We start from the raw sequence: 16,976 nt of genomic DNA on the forward strand, positions 1-16,976 counted from the left end.
AAAACAACACATTTACACAGCGTGGCGTTAGAATAAAGTGTCTGTATAAGGGCGACACTTACTGAGTCCCTTTTCACTCAGATATCTTGAGGCCAGTGGGACCTCTTTGAAAATGACCATGCCAGTTTTTGCCTCGCCAAAATGTTGCCCAGTGTTGCTGTCACATGTTCGCAAAATCATCATTCGCCTCCCATTCACTTTCTTTCTATGCATGCAAAGGGGGAAAAACACCATTCATATCAGGTAGCAAAGCAAATGTGCATCTTGGATTCATGTGGAGTTCATCTCTGGGGAACTTTCCGTCACAGTCGTAGTCAGTTCTGTGTGCCTCACATTCTGTCCTGTCCACACTCAGTGCCAGCAGGTAATTTGCATTCACATATGTGTGAGCATGACCAAACTCTGGAGTGTTATTTAGCCCTTTTCTCATGAAGATAACTTGATATAGGTACCAACTGTCACCTGAGCTTGTTTAGTTTCACATGATACCAAAGCCTTCAGTTTAGCTTAAAATGAGTTGGCCACAGCAACTCAAAGACAGCACTGATGGCTAAGTTTGCCAGCAAACCTTTGAGTCGATCTGACCCTTAGAGTCTATAACTCTAAGACTGAGGGTTATAGACTACATTGCTGGGACCAAGAGTGGGGCTCGCAGCAGGAAATGGGATGTGGTGTGTGACTTCAGGCATGCTGACACAACCCAGAATAAATGTTAGCCAAGTACATTTCTGCAAAACCACAGATAACTGTTCCAACTTTATTTTCTATTTCTCTCTTGTCACAACACCATGCTTATGCCCTGGCTCGATTTAGGATCAAAAACCACTTGGGTCGGATTGGCAAAACATCATGGTTTGACTTAAATTACCTGCTCTGGCTGCCACAGTCACGGATGGAGATGGGCCTGCTTCCCAGTGAAAAGAGTCGAAAATGTCCTAAATAATGTCAAAGTTCACACACCCACCCCGATGACGTCAGACCGATCCGAGCCATTGTCTCGCAAACCGTTTAGCACACATTAAATCATGACAACACACACCTGTCTCACACGACCTGAACTCCTAGCCTAAAGATCAGCCTCACACCATTTTTAAATGCTACATGTATGTTTATTTCGACCCAAACACAAACATGTGAACAGATGTAGTGCACAACTTGGGCTACTCCACAATCTCACCCTGCACCCACCGGCCACTGTCCAGTTACCTCTCGGAGGAGCGAGTTCCCTGTTTATTTGCATGTCATCATAGTATTCACATAGTTTCTTACAAAAAGCACGAGGCCTCATATCACACGCAGTATACATACACTGTGAAAGGGACTGCACTATTTGATTAACTTCAGCAAACTTCATCATTGAAATTTTCAGCTTTAAGTCTTGCGATGTGTCCACACTGATCACTCTTTGTCATAAGAATAAAAACAAAAGATGCACATAAAAAAAAAAAGAAAAAATGTTGGAATTTCCCACCAGATCAGGCTGTAATATGGACACATTGGTCAACATAGGCTCCCTCACTCCTACCAACATATTCAAACTTGAATCCTCTCTGTGTAAATGCACTGTCTCCTCATCAAATCACCTCACAGTGGTTTGACTGAGTGACCTTACTGTCAAGTGCTTGCTGAGCTCACAATTGTCTGTGAAAATTCCACCATCCGAGCCTCAGGTCCCTCGTCCAGTCAGTAGGCCCTCCTGATCTCATAGGGTGACCAGGAGCTCACGCCGTCCTCTTTGGCCCAGCAGTGAGCCTCAGTGTTGGAGGTGAGGCCGGCGTGGCTGTCGGCCGCCTCCTCTGTCACCATCTTGGACACCAGGTCGCTGACGGAGCTGCTCATGTACGGAGGGCAGGGGAAGGAGGTGGAAGGCACCTGGTAGGAGCTGCTGGTGGTTAAGGGGTGGTAGTGGGCGTCTTCCAGGGAGTGCAGGGTGTAGGGCTGGCTGCTGGAGACGGGGCCCATTGAGGAGCCGCGGCTGGGCGAGCGGTACTGGGAGGGGCTTCCTGGGGGCTCCGGGCTAGGCATGGAGGGAGGGACGCTAACGGAGGCCAGGCCATCAGGACACAGAGCATCCACCTGCGATACTGACTCTGGAACCGTCTGCTCCCATGAGTCTCTCTGAGGCAGGAAGACAAGAGAGGAGAGGATCAATCATTCATACATTCCTCTACCGACTGAAGGAAACACACGTATTCTGTTAGATATCAGAAAAAAACATGTGATGTAATTTATATTTTCTGATTTCCTACATTTCCCAGAATGCCTAGAGAAAGGGCATTCATGCTGCATTTGAAAATGATTAAGAATTCACAACCCCAATTAGGTGTTATTTTGTTAATTAAACTTGTTGCTATCTGAATTTGATTTAGTTTGTCCAGGCAGCAATATATATATATACCAAAAATACTAAAAATAGAAGAAATAAATATATAAAGTAAACATTGATATATATATCAATGTTTACTTTATATATTTATTTCTTCTATTTTTAGTATTTTTGGTTTGTTCAGTTAATAGTTTTGGTTAATAGTACTATAATTCTAATAGTTCTAAATCTGAATGTATAATGGTCTGAATGCAATGTATATTCCAATCAAATGTCAAATGCATACAATTTAAATGTAGCCAATAAGTTTGGGCCAAGCTGGGGCTATAATCCTAAATCCATGGTTAATCAAATGTGAATGACCACCAACATTTAAATAGATGAAAGATGAAATACACTTACAGCTAAATGATTGAGCATAATAATAATTATGTGGCAGCAAGGTCATTTTGTTTGTTTACTGAATACTGACTGCATCGCTGTCTGCCTCCTGAAGGAAGACAAATTTGAATTTTTTTTTTTGCTTGACTTGCTCCTCAGCACTCTGCTCCTGTCCCCAGAGCGTGGAGGACGGGCACAGACGCACAGAGTGTAGGTGACAAACCAGCTGGTTGGTGAGCACTGTAGTGTTGGAGTCTATCTGTGCTACTGTTATTGGTGTAAAATGAGGGTGTCTCTGTCACCAAAGCCTGACATTTACCACTGACATGTGGTGGATAAAGTCCTGCTGTCAGACTTCAGTTGTTGGTTGAAGGTGCGAGCCAGTTAACTGCAACATCACCTCGTTTGATTGTGACCTACATGGCAGACCCTGCTCTGTTTGCCCCACAGTTCCTGTTTGTATCTTCAGTCTGAGAGGTCTGGTCCAGTCTCCTGCTTAAAATGTTGGCCGCTAACATTTCCACTATGTATTCTACATGTGTGTCAGAGTACCATACTACATTTCTATAATATGTGTCATATCCCACAGTTGATTTATGTCAGCTGGTGGTAGAGGAGATGGTGGTGTAATTAGACCAGAAGGATCCACCATCATCTATTCTGGTGTTTGGTTTGACAGCTGAAGTGGATATCTACCGTGGTCTAGCATAGAACTTCCTGCTTGTGTTTCCCTGTTGATCTGACTCAATCTCTATTTAGCTTCAGATAAACTTAGGAATTCATTTTTCCAACAAGGACAGTGGACTCATCATGAGGAGATGCCTGATGGCTGCTAGTTTTACCTTAACCTGTCATGGGTTAAGGTAAAACATATGTCCTGAAGTTCCAAACATGTAGGAATTTGTTCTTAATGTTCTCTCTACCTATGGATGTGGTGAATTAAACACTATTCCACCAAAAATCCATTTAAATAGCATCCGTTTGTCATGAAAATATCACTGGTTTTTTAAAATTTATTTTAACTTAATGCTATCCTACCAGAAACAGGTGCGAGGACTCTCCACCGAAAGGAGGCAGCAGGGAGGAGAGGGCCGATGAAGGCAGGAAGGATCCCCCAGAGCTGGAGAAGGCGGCGGCGCTGCGGTAATCACCAAAGGTCTCTGGGTAGTAGCTGTCGATGAGGGAGGAGTAGCTGGTCATGGTGGACGGCTCGCAGCCCAGAGGCTTACCGCCCAGTGTGGACGAATAGACGTCAGGGGAGAACTGCTTGGTGGACGGGCAGAAGTCTGAGTCTGAGATGAAGGGACGCCTCATGCTGTAGTAGCTGGGCAGCATGTGAGACCCTGCAGGCAACAATATGAAGCTATAAGACCACAACAATCACAAGGACAGCCACAGGCTCCTCTACATGGTGGCAGCAGCAGTTAGCAGCTAACTGATGTCTGAGTATTAACAAGTGATAATGAGACTGCTGAGTGTGTGCAGTGTGAGCAGACAGATTTATCATGCAGGCAGGGAAGAGTGTTTGACTCTCACCTGGCATCTGGACAAACGACGGCGGCGTGGTGGATCCTCCCTGTGGCAGAGAAACACTGGGATGAGTCAGGACAACACGCTCATTGTACGTGAAGGTGAGGAACATAAGGAGCGAATGGATCATTTCTTTCACACGTGTCACATTCTGTTTCCACTGATGCTTCAGTCAGATTCACTTGAAGCAGCCCGTGCTCTCTGCTTGGCTTTAGTCAGGAGCGAGCAGCCCTCCACATGAATCCTGCTGTATGTGTCTCTTCATAGTCTCCATTTTGAGAACGAGCGGGACAGAGGAGCATCCAGATGTTGTGTAAGTTAGACTTTTACATCGGGATTTAGTGGAATTTCTCAGCTTGTACTTGCTGACAATTTCCATCACCTACTCTTCTTTTGTTATATAGGTACACTTCATGTACATACAGTACCCATACATTTACATATTGATACAAAATGTTAATGCCATACATATCTTTAAATAATAATAATAGTTTCCACTTTTGACATTGGTGGGGACATAGCCAGTCACCCACCACCACCATGTGTCGCCACCAGGGGAGAAAAATTGTATACGTTGTTAAACAGTGTAATGACACTAATGACAGACAAGGAGGCTGTGTAATAACAATGTCATAGTGCATTACATTACATTATAGTGCAAACCACTGCATTAAACTTTGCATTATACATAGATTAACAACAGCTGTCTACAGCTGGACCAAGTTCCTTAGAAATAGACCACATTATATAATTAACCACTCTCTGTGACTGCATGTGGAACATATGCAGGCAGGCAACATCACATCACATTTTATTTAAAAAATATTGGTGTGGACATTTCAGCCATCGTTTGAGATTGGTATGGACACGTCCATACGCAATTCTATGCCTGTGTGAACAAGAACCAAAAAACTCACTACTGCACTGCAAAGGACCACCTGAGTCTCCTCAGCAGAATCAGTCTGCTCATTGTTCCAGCTTCAGGTTTCGGTAATTCACACACAACACTGTTAAAAAAAGTGGAATGTTTCTATAGTTATAGTGCAGATGTGTTGCGCAGGTACTGCACAGCTTGTGGTCAGAAACGGAGCCGTCCGTATCTGGACATGAATCCACAACAGTTGAGCGCATGTGCACTCACAAGATTCTAGGCCAAACTTATTTAATACCCCTCAGCCATGGTGGATAACGGTTCCCGCCTGTGAAAAAAGGAGGTGTAGCTGTGTGTGTCTCCAACGTGTCTAACATACATGGGGAATTGGGAAATGACAAAACACGGACTCAGTGACACCACTATTAAACAACACAGTGTTGCAACGTTATGTCCATCTGCCACATGTTTAAGGTACTTGCCTGCAGGCTCTAATTTCAGGGGCCGAAGATCTCGGGCCGCCTTCTCCCTCCAGATGCTTCATTTTATCTAATGTCCCCGAAAAAGACATGAACCGTTTGCAGATAAAGTGACACCAGGGTCTTGTAGAGCAAGACTTGTGGTCCTCTCAATGGTTCAGCATTATTTCAAAGTCAGGTTGTGGGCAAAAACAAAACAAAAATGCAAACAAAAATAAAAATTTAATATTGATTATTGATTGCCATGAGTCTAAAATGTTGAAATAGATATTTTTTTTCTCATTTTCGCAAAGTCTTCAAAAATAAGTTCTCACAGGTCTTGACAGTAAACAATTGAAAGAATGTGTTGCAACTGTTACAATGAAGGACCTCTCAGAAGGAAATGAGTGTCTGGATCGGTGGTGAGTATGTCTGATGTCTGCTTTTAGTATGATTTGTCTCGTTATTGTCCTACTGTCTTGCTGTTTGATTATGAAAATCAATAGAAACACCTTGATTATTATACATAGGTTAACAACAGCTGTCAACAGCTGAACCAGTTTCCTTAGAAATAGACCACATTATATAATTAACCAGTGTCGTGCGTCCATACGGTCCATACACAATTCTACGCCTATGTGAAATGCTCTGTCTTAGCTCCTGTCCCCTTTTACCTGCACAACATGCTGAATAACACTGCAGAAAAGGAACAAATAAACAAATAAAGGTCTCCTAATAGGTCTCCTTTCAATCTCTAAAAGTCCCTCAGGATGCCTCCAATCACCAGTAAGCAACAGGTTTTTCCACATGGTTGGATTTCAATGAAAAGCAGTTGTGATAATCATAAAATGGGAGAACAAAATCTGCAACTATGCCCCGTAATTATTTTGTTGTCTTTTTGTGGACTTGTGTGTGGGTTAAAAAAACAAAACAAATCAGCAACAACTAGAAAATAATGCCTATATGCCCAGGAATAAGTCTGTATAATAGAGAAAATATAACAGAAAGAGTAATAACCAATGCAGCATCCTTACAGCCTCTGAACATGACCCCGTCAGGATACAGGGGAAAAGGAAATATCACAATATTAGAGTTTGTATTTTCTGAAAATATCCACAAAGATGTATACCATATATATACTCCTATATACCAGAGTGTGTCATTCTTTTTGTCAAATTAGCAGACAGAGAGCTATAATGGTGATATTTCTCTTATTGTTATTTTCCATCTTGTTATTTATTGAGAGTATTTCAAGCTAACACCACTTGCCAGTGGAAGGCATAACAACAAAAATACAAAATGTATGAAAGACAAAGAGATACCATAAAAATCTGGAAAATCAATTAAAGGCACTTAAATGTTGATGGATCAAAGAGAGACAGCTAGTCTGACACAGACACAGAGCCACGTAAAGCCTCACATGAAAGTGAGACTTTCAAATGATTCTAACCAAAGACTGTAACCAAGCCGCATGCAGGGTGGGACGATTCACCTGAGGGAGACGAGTCAGACGATCAAGCGGACTGGAAAGACTGAATGCAGCACAGATTCTCTCTGCTCTACCTCTGTGCCTCTCCCTCCTGATTACTGGATCATTTTACTTCTCCAAAAAAAAATATCGGAACAAAACAAAGAAAAAGTCACTCCTTCCAGTAATGACAGATTGCAAGTAGACATTTGTTTGCTTTATGGAATCACACAAGCTAAACATGTTGTTGTACCTCTGCTGCAGGACACTCACGTCAGTGCAGACAGGTTTAGTCATCACTTATACGCCTTTTCCACTGGTCAAAAGTCCCACTTAAACATATTCAGATCAGGCTCTTGTGAGCAATGGGAATGTGTACCCTCTGCATTTACACCCGGTGAACACGCTCAATTCTGCCACGCAAAGTGATGACACCTGATCAACATCCAGAGGTTATGCATAAATAAAGAAGAAATTTGGAATGTGGACTATTAAGGATGTTTTATTAGTGGACACAGTGTTCAAGGTGGAGGCTAAACTTCCATTTTAGCACTGGGGGATAAAATAATTTAATCATGCGACTCTTCTAGACTTTCCAAATGTTACTGGAGCGAATGACTCAACTTACGACAGTGAAACGAGTCATGTCACAGGGGCTGCCCTGCCTGTGGGAAGTGGGAATGGGGTCAATCGGCAATTTTTAGCAGGTGAATTGCATTTAAAAAACTTGTGTAGACCTGCCAGTTTGGGTGGAAAAGTACATACCGTTAATTAAAAGAGGGATATTTTTTTGGCCACTTGGTGGCAGCAGAAACAAGTTGTGAACAAAGGTTGACATATCACTTTTTACGTTAATATGGCAAACATGTTCTCTGTAGGTTCCTCACTACAAGCTACTCCTTTAACATCTTCAACTGAAACATGCAACATGCAAAATTATGGATTGTAGCCATGTCAAACAGAATATAACCATTTCCTTATTATTTTTGACATTCTGAAAACAGCAGAAAGAGAATAGATTTGATATTTTACCTCATAAACTCAAAAGACTTATGTATATACAGGTTGACCAGGAATTTCATACCAGCAACTTGTTTCGAACAAGCTTGGACAGGGCAACGAGTTGGAATACTCCAAAATCACCTGTACGGTACATTGCACAGGAAAACTCATTGGTGACAGGTGATAGTATCATGACTGGGCATGAAAACAGTTGTTTAAATGCAGCCCTGTGAGAAGTCCAGAGCGGAAATGTCTCTTTGGTGGAACTGCTCACAGCTGACAGTGAGCCACAATTAGACACCAGTCACAAGGCAACATTCTCATCTTCAGCTATGTGTTGCATATTATAAGCATGTCATATATTTGACATGTAAATCATTTGACTGAAATGTTATTAGTCAGAACAGTTGTCAGATAAATGCAGTGAAGAAAATAACGTTTAACAGGTATTGGAGTAAAAGAAGGAAAGAAGTACACGGAATATAAATGTTAAAAAAAAAAGAAAGCAGTAAAATACTATAATACTAAATACTATTAGCAATTAATTACTGCAGATATTTTCCTTGTCTGCATTTTTCCTAATTGGCCACATTCTGGTAGACTTACACATCTTCATTGTTAGAAAACATCTCTCCCTCTCTCTCTTTGTAAATACTGCCTAAATACATTCAAAGTCATTATAAGGCTGTTACCTTTTAAGCATTCATAGAATAGAATGATTAAATCTATCTACAACATGTGCCTGTCAAAGCACAGATGTTAGTAGCAGACTAAGGAAAGTTTAATTGAATGAAGTCTAATTGTGTCCTATATATTTTAAAATCTTGAGAGAGCAGCAGCAGCTAGATTCTGATTGATCTACTGATAAACTATGTTTCATTAATGTACAGTTATCCACATGGGCTCTCTGTGACGGGGCTGGAAATCCCCTGTGGCATCTGCAACAGGCAGCTTCAGTGTCAGCCCTCTCATGACATTCAGCACATGGGAGAGAAGCCAGTTCCATGGTGCTAATTTACAGCTGGAAGTAAGAAGTGCCTCACTGATGAAAGCGCAAAAATGGTAATTTATCATTTTCCCTCTTCACTCTAATACGACCCTGCCCTCGACAACAGTCACATCACTCACATGTTAACACATGGACTCTGTTCAGTATTGACCTCACGCTTGTTAGTGAGTTGGTGAGATGCAACGCCGGACAGTAAATAAGCAGCTTACTCTATTTGCCTTGTTTGGCTACATAAGCTAGCTGGCTAACCATGAAGCTAACTCTCTGTCAGATTATTTGAAGCTAATAACAGGAGTGTGACAGTAACCTTGCATGTGTTCACACCAGCTCAGGACTTCCCATCTGAACAAACGAAAAATAACATTATTTCTCTGTGTATTTACACTGTTAAGTACAGAATGTTAAAAAATATACAATTGTGTTGTAAAATAGTGGCTTCCTTTCATTCAAGTGTATTAACTTAACAGCTGATTTTTTGAAAAGGGTGACTTTCTTGTTTACAAGTGTATTTTTACATTATGTTTATTTGAACAGTGACAATAAATTAAATTAATGGATTAATTGGGAGTACTATTGTATATGTCCTCATAATATTGCCAATATAATCTTGAAAATTAAAAATCAAATAAAACAAAGAGGGTTAGATCCAAAACAGGAAGCAAAAGATGTGCAGGCAGAGCCAAAAAGCTGAAGTGTGGCTTTGTGGCTCCCCTGGAAGAGGGTCAAATTCTATCATCACCACATGATGGAACACGATGGTTAAGCAAAATATCTACTATCAACAGTGCCAGAATTTTGCAATAAATAAAGATGTGATGTCATGAAGTTTACAAAACCAGGTCCAGATTCCAGGAGTCCTGATAGAAATCCAACATCCAATTGAAGATGTTTTCATACCGGGGATCTTGAAAACTTTGGATCTTTATTAGAACGATGGCCGTCTGCAGCATGATATTACAGGTGCAGAACCAAAGAGCTTATTTCCTCTTATGCACTCGCTTACTTGTTGGTGATCCTGTTATTGTTTGCTAGTTCATCTACTAATATTGGTCAAACTACATAAATGATATGTATTCTTAATTCTTAACAATATGGATACATGTGTCTGTTTCGGCTCTGGAAGCAGTTAGAGCTTCGTGCAGACTCAGAGTGCAGGGACACACAGGCAGGGTTTGACAGGATAGGCTCTCTTCTTTGCATATTGCTAACATGAAAGAGTTGATATTAAGCCTGTGTTGGCTGGGAGGCAAGCAAATTTTGAGGCCAGAATTTGAATGTGATTTGCCAGTGCTAAGACTTCCTCATGTGGCCCAGGTACGGCTCGGTGCATCTCTGAAGGCTGCGTATGGAAATCAGCTCGCTCAAGCTCCGACCATCAGGCAGTGTGTGTGTGTGTGTGTGTTTGTGGTGGATGATTACGTTGACTGATTTACTTCACATTATTTCCCAGAGATATTCCTTCCTATGCAAAACACTCACATGTTCTCGTAATTCCAATACATGTTGCATGCTGATGCTTTAAAAATAGTCTCACGATATTTCATGTTGCAACAACATGTCTCAGTGCTTCACTGCTGTTCCTTTACTGACTTTGTATTTATCGTGTTCTAGCATTTGAGTTTTTTGAGATGTCATTAGAAAGTCGCCCTTATTTTGCTGGGGTTTTTCGTTCATGTTTGGGCATGGCGCCTCAATAGAAATGCTGTGAGAAATGACAAGCTGATGATGGAAGATCTTTATATGTTCCAACATGAGCAGGCTGGCTCTGTGGTCAGAGTTTGCTCTTCACTATCAAAGGCCTTTTATTCCCACAGATAAAAGCTAACATAAGAGCCTTTATGGCTTTAGTTACTGTGTGTCTCTTGTGCTTCATTAGAGAACCTCATGTGTCATTTATAGACACACAAGGAACCTTCGCATTGAAAAGGTGCTGAACTGCAGGACAGATACCTCAACATGGTATGGCTTCCACTGGAAATAGGATAATTATATTATATTATATTATATTATATTATATTATATTATATTATATTATATTATATTATATTATATTATTTTATATACTTACTAATACATTACGTATTTACTTCAAAAGGTATAAATATACCATTTATTAATAACCACATTAATAAATGGTACATTTGTAGTTAATTAAAATGTAGTTTATAGTTATTTCACTGTAAACACACAACTAAATGTTTTTTTTTAATTCAACTACCTATATAAGTACAATTAATCAGTGATGGTTATTATAATACATATTCATTTTTCATGGAAACCACAGAAGTTAAATTGCCTTAAAGTGAGACTTATGTCACTTTTTCCGAACTGTGGCCACAGGTGGCAGGAGAATGGTTTATTCTAAAATACAGTGGGACAATCTTCATAAAAATTATCATCGGTCATAAAGTGAGTGAACTGACTCAGGAGGCAGGTTTGCTGGTTACAACAGACCACATCTGACTGTGTACTGAAGTGAGCAAATGTGTCTATTATAACTAATGCATTCAACTTTTAATCTGCAGCGTATGTATGACTGGGATATATTTCTTTCAAAAGTTACATAGTTATGCTTTAATGCTTGATTCCTCATTTTGTTCTGAGTAAGTCTAAATTTTGAGACAATATGGAATATAAATGTTAACACTGTAATTGCAAAATTTGAATTTTGTATCTCTATCTCGTGTCCTCTGTGGACTCACTGACCCCTGACAGAGACGCTGGTCTCTTCAACATACTGCTGCCTGCACGTGTTGGAGGTCATGGCTTATAGTCTGGTTTGGACAATGCATTCTGCTTTTACAGCATCAGTGTCTACCCCGGCCCCAGTCGAACAGTGTAAGTTATGATAATACGTCGTATTTTTTGGAGACAAATCTGTTGTGGAGGCTGATTTAAAGAAAACAGCTTGTGTTGATCAATGTTTGCCTCATACCCCGTTCACACTGGACAGGACACCCACGAACACCCACGGACATCTGTCTTTCATGTTCATAGTTATTGATCAGGTCTGGCTCGGGTCAGCTGTGATGGAAACATGACAGCTGGGTGGACACGTTCGTTTTGCTCTTTCGTTTCAGTGCAATGCAAAGTTAGGTTAAGGATGACTCAGACGATGATCCAGTTAAGACCCTGTTTCTAGCTTCAGTCAAAATAAACTACCATGAAAAACATTTTCACTTCAAGCACAAGTGCGACTCACTCTGCAGGATATAATGTTAGCAGTTACGTATCTGCAAACTACAGATACATCCAAGGTTTGTACCAAACGTGTCATATCGCCGTAACTGTTCTTATTAGTCACCTAAGAAGCTGCCAAATGCACGATCAGAGGTCGAGTCACGGCCCTTGATACTTTTGAGACACCTGGAGACATTTCCATCTATTCTTGTGGTGTCAAAACCAGGCGTTTTAAAGGAAAGCTGAAGACATTTTGAGCCAAACCCTGATGTTTGCCAAACCCAACCAAAGTGGGTTTTGTGCCTAAAGCTAACCAGATCAATGAAATAGAAAATTCTACCCAAACAAACATAAAGTTGCAACGAAGAGAAATGTTCAGTTTCTGTGGTTTTGTAGAATTATCTGAAACCTTTTTGGTCGGAGCAATTAATGAGCTCTGTGGCACAGAACTTAGAATATATCCACTCTTTTCCATTAAAGGGGTGACTTGCGTGGCCAGAGTTTAAAATGTTGGATAAATGAAGCATCATCTACAGAATGTGAAGCAATAACAGCGTTGACATGTCAAAGATGTCTATGTCCTATGCCAGCAAGCTAGCTGTGACCTGACCTGTTTTGTCACACCACTTTGTACCTGAAGAGTAATTTTCAGCTGGGAGGTGTAAAAGCTGTGCCTGATCTCTGAATGCAAAAACAGAAATGCACCCTGAGACTGTGTTTGTTTGGCTAAACTACACCGCATGTATATTTCATCGTTCGGAGCAGCTCTGCCTCTGCAAAATGTGTTGAAATAAAACTCTGTGACCAGCCGAGGGGCTCCTGTTCTCCGTGTCCTCCCACTCTGAACCAGTGGTTGTGATCTCTCTGCTTCACGCACTACAATTATTCACCTCTAAGTCCAAGCTGAAAGTTGTGTCAGAGAAGAGTTTCTTTTCTTTTCTTTTTTTTTTTTTTTGACCTGTCTCTCTTTGTGGCATCTGCTGATATCTTCCCTTTTGTCTCTCACACAATCCCGTCGTTGCGCGAGTCGTTAGCGGCCTGCATATCTATAGAGTGGCCATGCCGATGCTAAACAGAGAACAAACAGTCAGTGGTGTCCTGTAAAAGGCTTTTGACAGGTGGTTTGTTAGGAGTGAAAAGCCGGTCTTGCTCGTGCATGCAGGCCTCTAAAGCAGAGCCTGATTTCTCTGGCTGTGTGAGAGTGTTGGCGTGTGTGTTTCTGAGACAACAATGGGAGGCTTGTCTGTGACCTGTACACGGCAGAGGACAATGTCGGCTGGCAGGTGTGCGTGGATCAAGCTTTGCATAGGCAGCCTCCTTCACTGGCCCTTTTTCCTGCCTCTATGCTACCTGTCCACCTCAGCCCTCCCACCCCGCCTCCACCCTAGGGGAGTTTTTTTTCTGGAGATCACGGCTGACGCCATCGCGAGCATTGTTGTCAGGGTTCTTTTGTGAGGTCAGCTTTGTGTCTTCTTTCCACACACACCGTGCTCAGCTATTTACAGACTGGCTTTGCGAGCGCTCGAGGGGAGCGGAGACAGAGGTGGGGGGGTGGGGGGGGTACAGGTGGTCAATGGATCAACCATGGATCGTTGGTCCACAAAACGAGTCAAAATGTAAACAAGGAGAGGAGATTTCTGAAAGGCGACCTCTTAATTGTGCCACCAACAGAATGTCAACTGTGGCTGCGCTGTTTGGTTTGAGAGAAAAATGAAGTGGGGAGAGACAGGACGGGACAAAAGCAGAGCGGTTTAGAGGAGATTGTGCTTACGCTGTATCTGGGTCCATTTGTCTGTCGGGATCGCTTCTCCGCCAGCAGGTCTTTCACCGTGTGCTTGACTCGGACGCCCTGGTACACTCTTTTGGAATATTCTAGACAAGAGCAAACGAACAGTGTGTGAATCCAGAGAACAGTTTGACTTCATACAAATTTTAATCCGTCCCCACAAATGTGTGTTCATTTGAATGCTTCACAGTTTTATTCATATACCCCTTTGGGATCGCTGTGTAAATGTCATGGAAATCGCCTTTGGTTTGGTCAATGCAAATGGACGGCTAAAAAGAGGCAGTTTACTACGAACGCTCGCAGTGAAGGAAGGCTGGAGGAGTTCATAATAAGAATCGTACCGTTAGACCCAAATTAGAAAAGTCACGCAAAAGAAGCTCAAGTTTCTAAGGAATGGGGTTTTTTTCACAAATCTCAAACGTGTGCCGGTGTGATTTGGGGACATTCCTGGGAAGCAGAGGCATAAACTCAATGAAAATGCAAACTTTATTATGCAAACGGAAATTGCATGCAAAAAACTTTATGTAAAAGATCTCAGCTTTTTGAATGGATATTTTAGATAAGCCCCCGCTTTGCTCTGCCGATGGGATTCTTGAAAATATGAAATGCACTTTGGATTAGATTCAAACATTTTTTTAAGGATGTGGTCCTTCGCCAGCAATAGAAAATCATCATCCTATCAGGCATAATTCCACATTAAATATGCGTTAGAATATGAATCTTAAAAATTAGCATGAGTCAACCAAAGGAGTACTCGATATCAAAAGCATCTTTCAAATATTAAACACTGATTTGTGTGAATTACAAGAAGACATCCTACTTTGTCCTTGTTGATATATTTCTTATTATTCAGTTGTTTCATATATTTCTACTAAATCAAACTATTTTCTTTGAGAAATCAACATCCACAAAGGAAAATATTGATTCAAGTGACAGACATGTCATCAAAAATGAGCCAGACTAAAAAAATCCCATGTATAAGTATAGTTGCAAGCATACTGCTCTAAAAGCAGGCACAACCTCAAAGAAATAAGCTGTACCTTCATGAGACGTTCGCAGCGAGAACTCTATTGGATATGAAAACACAGACAACAACAATACAGAGAGCAGGAGCAGCTGTCAGCCTGTATATGAATGACTGAGTCTTACCTGTGTCCATGATGCTGCTGAGCTGTCTGACACTCACACGCACAGAGAGGCCTCTCTGTTCTCCCTCTGCTGTATTTGCCTACAGTAGCTGGATCCCAGTGTGCAGCACCATACTGGAGTGGCGTGCCACGGTGGGAGCTTTAACTATGCTGTCAGGAGGGCAGGGACACATGGAACATGCCACCTCACACTGCAGCCATGAGGAGGCAGCTTTTCAAAATGACCTTTATCTATTTGTTTAAATGCAAATGTTAGGTCGGGACGTTTTTGAGACTATTTGCATCTGCAGTCAAGATTAGGGGTTGGAGGCATGGGGAGCATGGCACAGCAGCCGGGAGGCAGCGCGTCACTCCTCCCTGAGCCCCCACTCATCATCCAAATTCAAAAGGATGTACTGTTGTCCAAATTTTGATTTGTAGCTGCAGGAGTTTTCTGCTGGTTTGCGGGATGGAGTCTGTTTTTGTTTCAGTTTGAGCCTCAGCCTCTCTGGAATAAATAAAACGTTTACCGAGCAGCACAGCCTCAGAATGCACCAAAGCATCCTCCTGCCTCTGTGTCTGACTGCTGGCATCTAGAATCAGACAGCTGAGGACACACTTTGATGCCTCCTGCCAAAAAAATATTATTTTAGTTTTTAGTTGTTTTTTTACAAAAAAAAAAAGAGACATTTTTGCATGAAAGGACATTATTGTGCAATATTCTACTCAAATTGATGTGCTGAAATTTGTATAAAAGACTTTGAGCGAACTACAAACAAATGAGTCATCTCAGCCTCGTGTTTAAAAGAGAGGAAGAACAGCTGGAGGCATGCTCTGCTAAACAATTTGTGTCTGGCGTTAACACGACGCTCCCATCCGACTTTTTAATTGTTTCCTGGCTGAACCTCGCAGTGTTGTGTCTTCAGATCGTGACTCTTGTTCATTAAATGTGACGAATGTCAATGAACACTTACATACGTTTCCCAGTGTGATAGTGACATTGCAAAGATTGTGCCTGGTTATACTTTTGACACACATGACCTCATAATGGCAGTGATAGCAGTATGATAAACTAGCCAAACATCAGTTTATGCCCATTTGGATTTGCATGCAGTTTGGTGTGACACTTACAGACAAAGAGCCTAAATGTTAAAGCATGTTTAATTCCCTCCCATTTAAAAGCCCACCGACATCATGATGTGACCTTTAACAAGACCACGTGCAGATATACTGTCAGACGTGAACTGACGCACAAACATCAACGGGTTAAAGAGTAACACAGCGCAGCCACGGACTGGAGGTGCTGAGCTCAGGAGCTGACAGGGCACACAGTAACTGATGCATACGACTCGTTTCTCTGCAGAAAATGTACTGAGAGCATCAGAAGCTAAAATCACTTAATGATTAACAAAGAAAATGCATTGCTGCTGTGCATATACTGCAGAGCTCACGTTAAACAAGACTGAACAATCTTTAATATGGCTCTCTGCCAGTCCTTTGTATCTAACCAAGTGACGGGGAAGGGAAAGTATTTTGCTGTGTCGTCAGGTCTGAATACATCAACTGATTGAAGTACAGGTTTCAGAGCATCAGCACCTGTGTGAGACTGTTTACACGTCTGCATCTGTGGCCATGAATTTAGAGCCCCCACATGCTCAGCTGATGGTTTACCAAACAGGAAGTACTGATAGTGGTGTCTTGCACCTGCCTGAATTGGAATAAAACAGGTCAATAAAGCAATATGGTTTCAACACAAGGGAGGACAGTATAGTTTTATGAACGTCACAGTTCTGTACGCAAGTGGCAGTGTTTGAAATCAGCCCCAGTCTAGCCTAGCT

The 16,976-nt window shown here is 41.6% G+C and overlaps 1 protein-coding gene across 1 annotated transcript; it reads right to left on the reverse strand.

The window, feature by feature from the left end:
* Positions 1 to 990: 990 nt before the first annotated feature.
* LOC119007178 (uncharacterized protein C11orf53 homolog) lies at positions 991 to 15,298 on the reverse strand. Its single transcript, XM_037076634.1, has 5 exons — positions 15,161 to 15,298; positions 13,997 to 14,097; positions 4,244 to 4,283; positions 3,746 to 4,050; positions 991 to 2,118 (listed from the first exon to the last, which is right to left on the reverse strand). The coding sequence occupies exons 1-5, from the start codon at positions 15,168 to 15,170 to the stop codon at positions 1,684 to 1,686; spliced, it is 891 nt and encodes a 296-aa protein (XP_036932529.1). The 5' UTR covers positions 15,171 to 15,298; the 3' UTR covers positions 991 to 1,683.
* Between the last annotated feature and the right edge of the window lie 1,678 nt (positions 15,299 to 16,976).

This window comes from Acanthopagrus latus, chromosome 2, assembly GCF_904848185.1.
Source record: "Acanthopagrus latus isolate v.2019 chromosome 2, fAcaLat1.1, whole genome shotgun sequence".
NCBI lineage: Eukaryota > Metazoa > Chordata > Actinopteri > Spariformes > Sparidae > Acanthopagrus > Acanthopagrus latus.

Bases quoted from the DNA above. Each gene is read 5' to 3' on its own strand.
- LOC119007178 (XM_037076634.1), bottom strand. The intron at 4,051-4,243 runs GTGAGAGTCAAA...TGTTGCCTGCAG, and splicing joins GTCGTTTGTCCAGATGCCAG to GGTCTCACATGCTGCCCAGC. The intron at 2,119-3,745 runs GTAGGATAGCAT...TTCCTGCCTCAG, and splicing joins AGTCCTCGCACCTGTTTCTG to AGAGACTCATGGGAGCAGAC.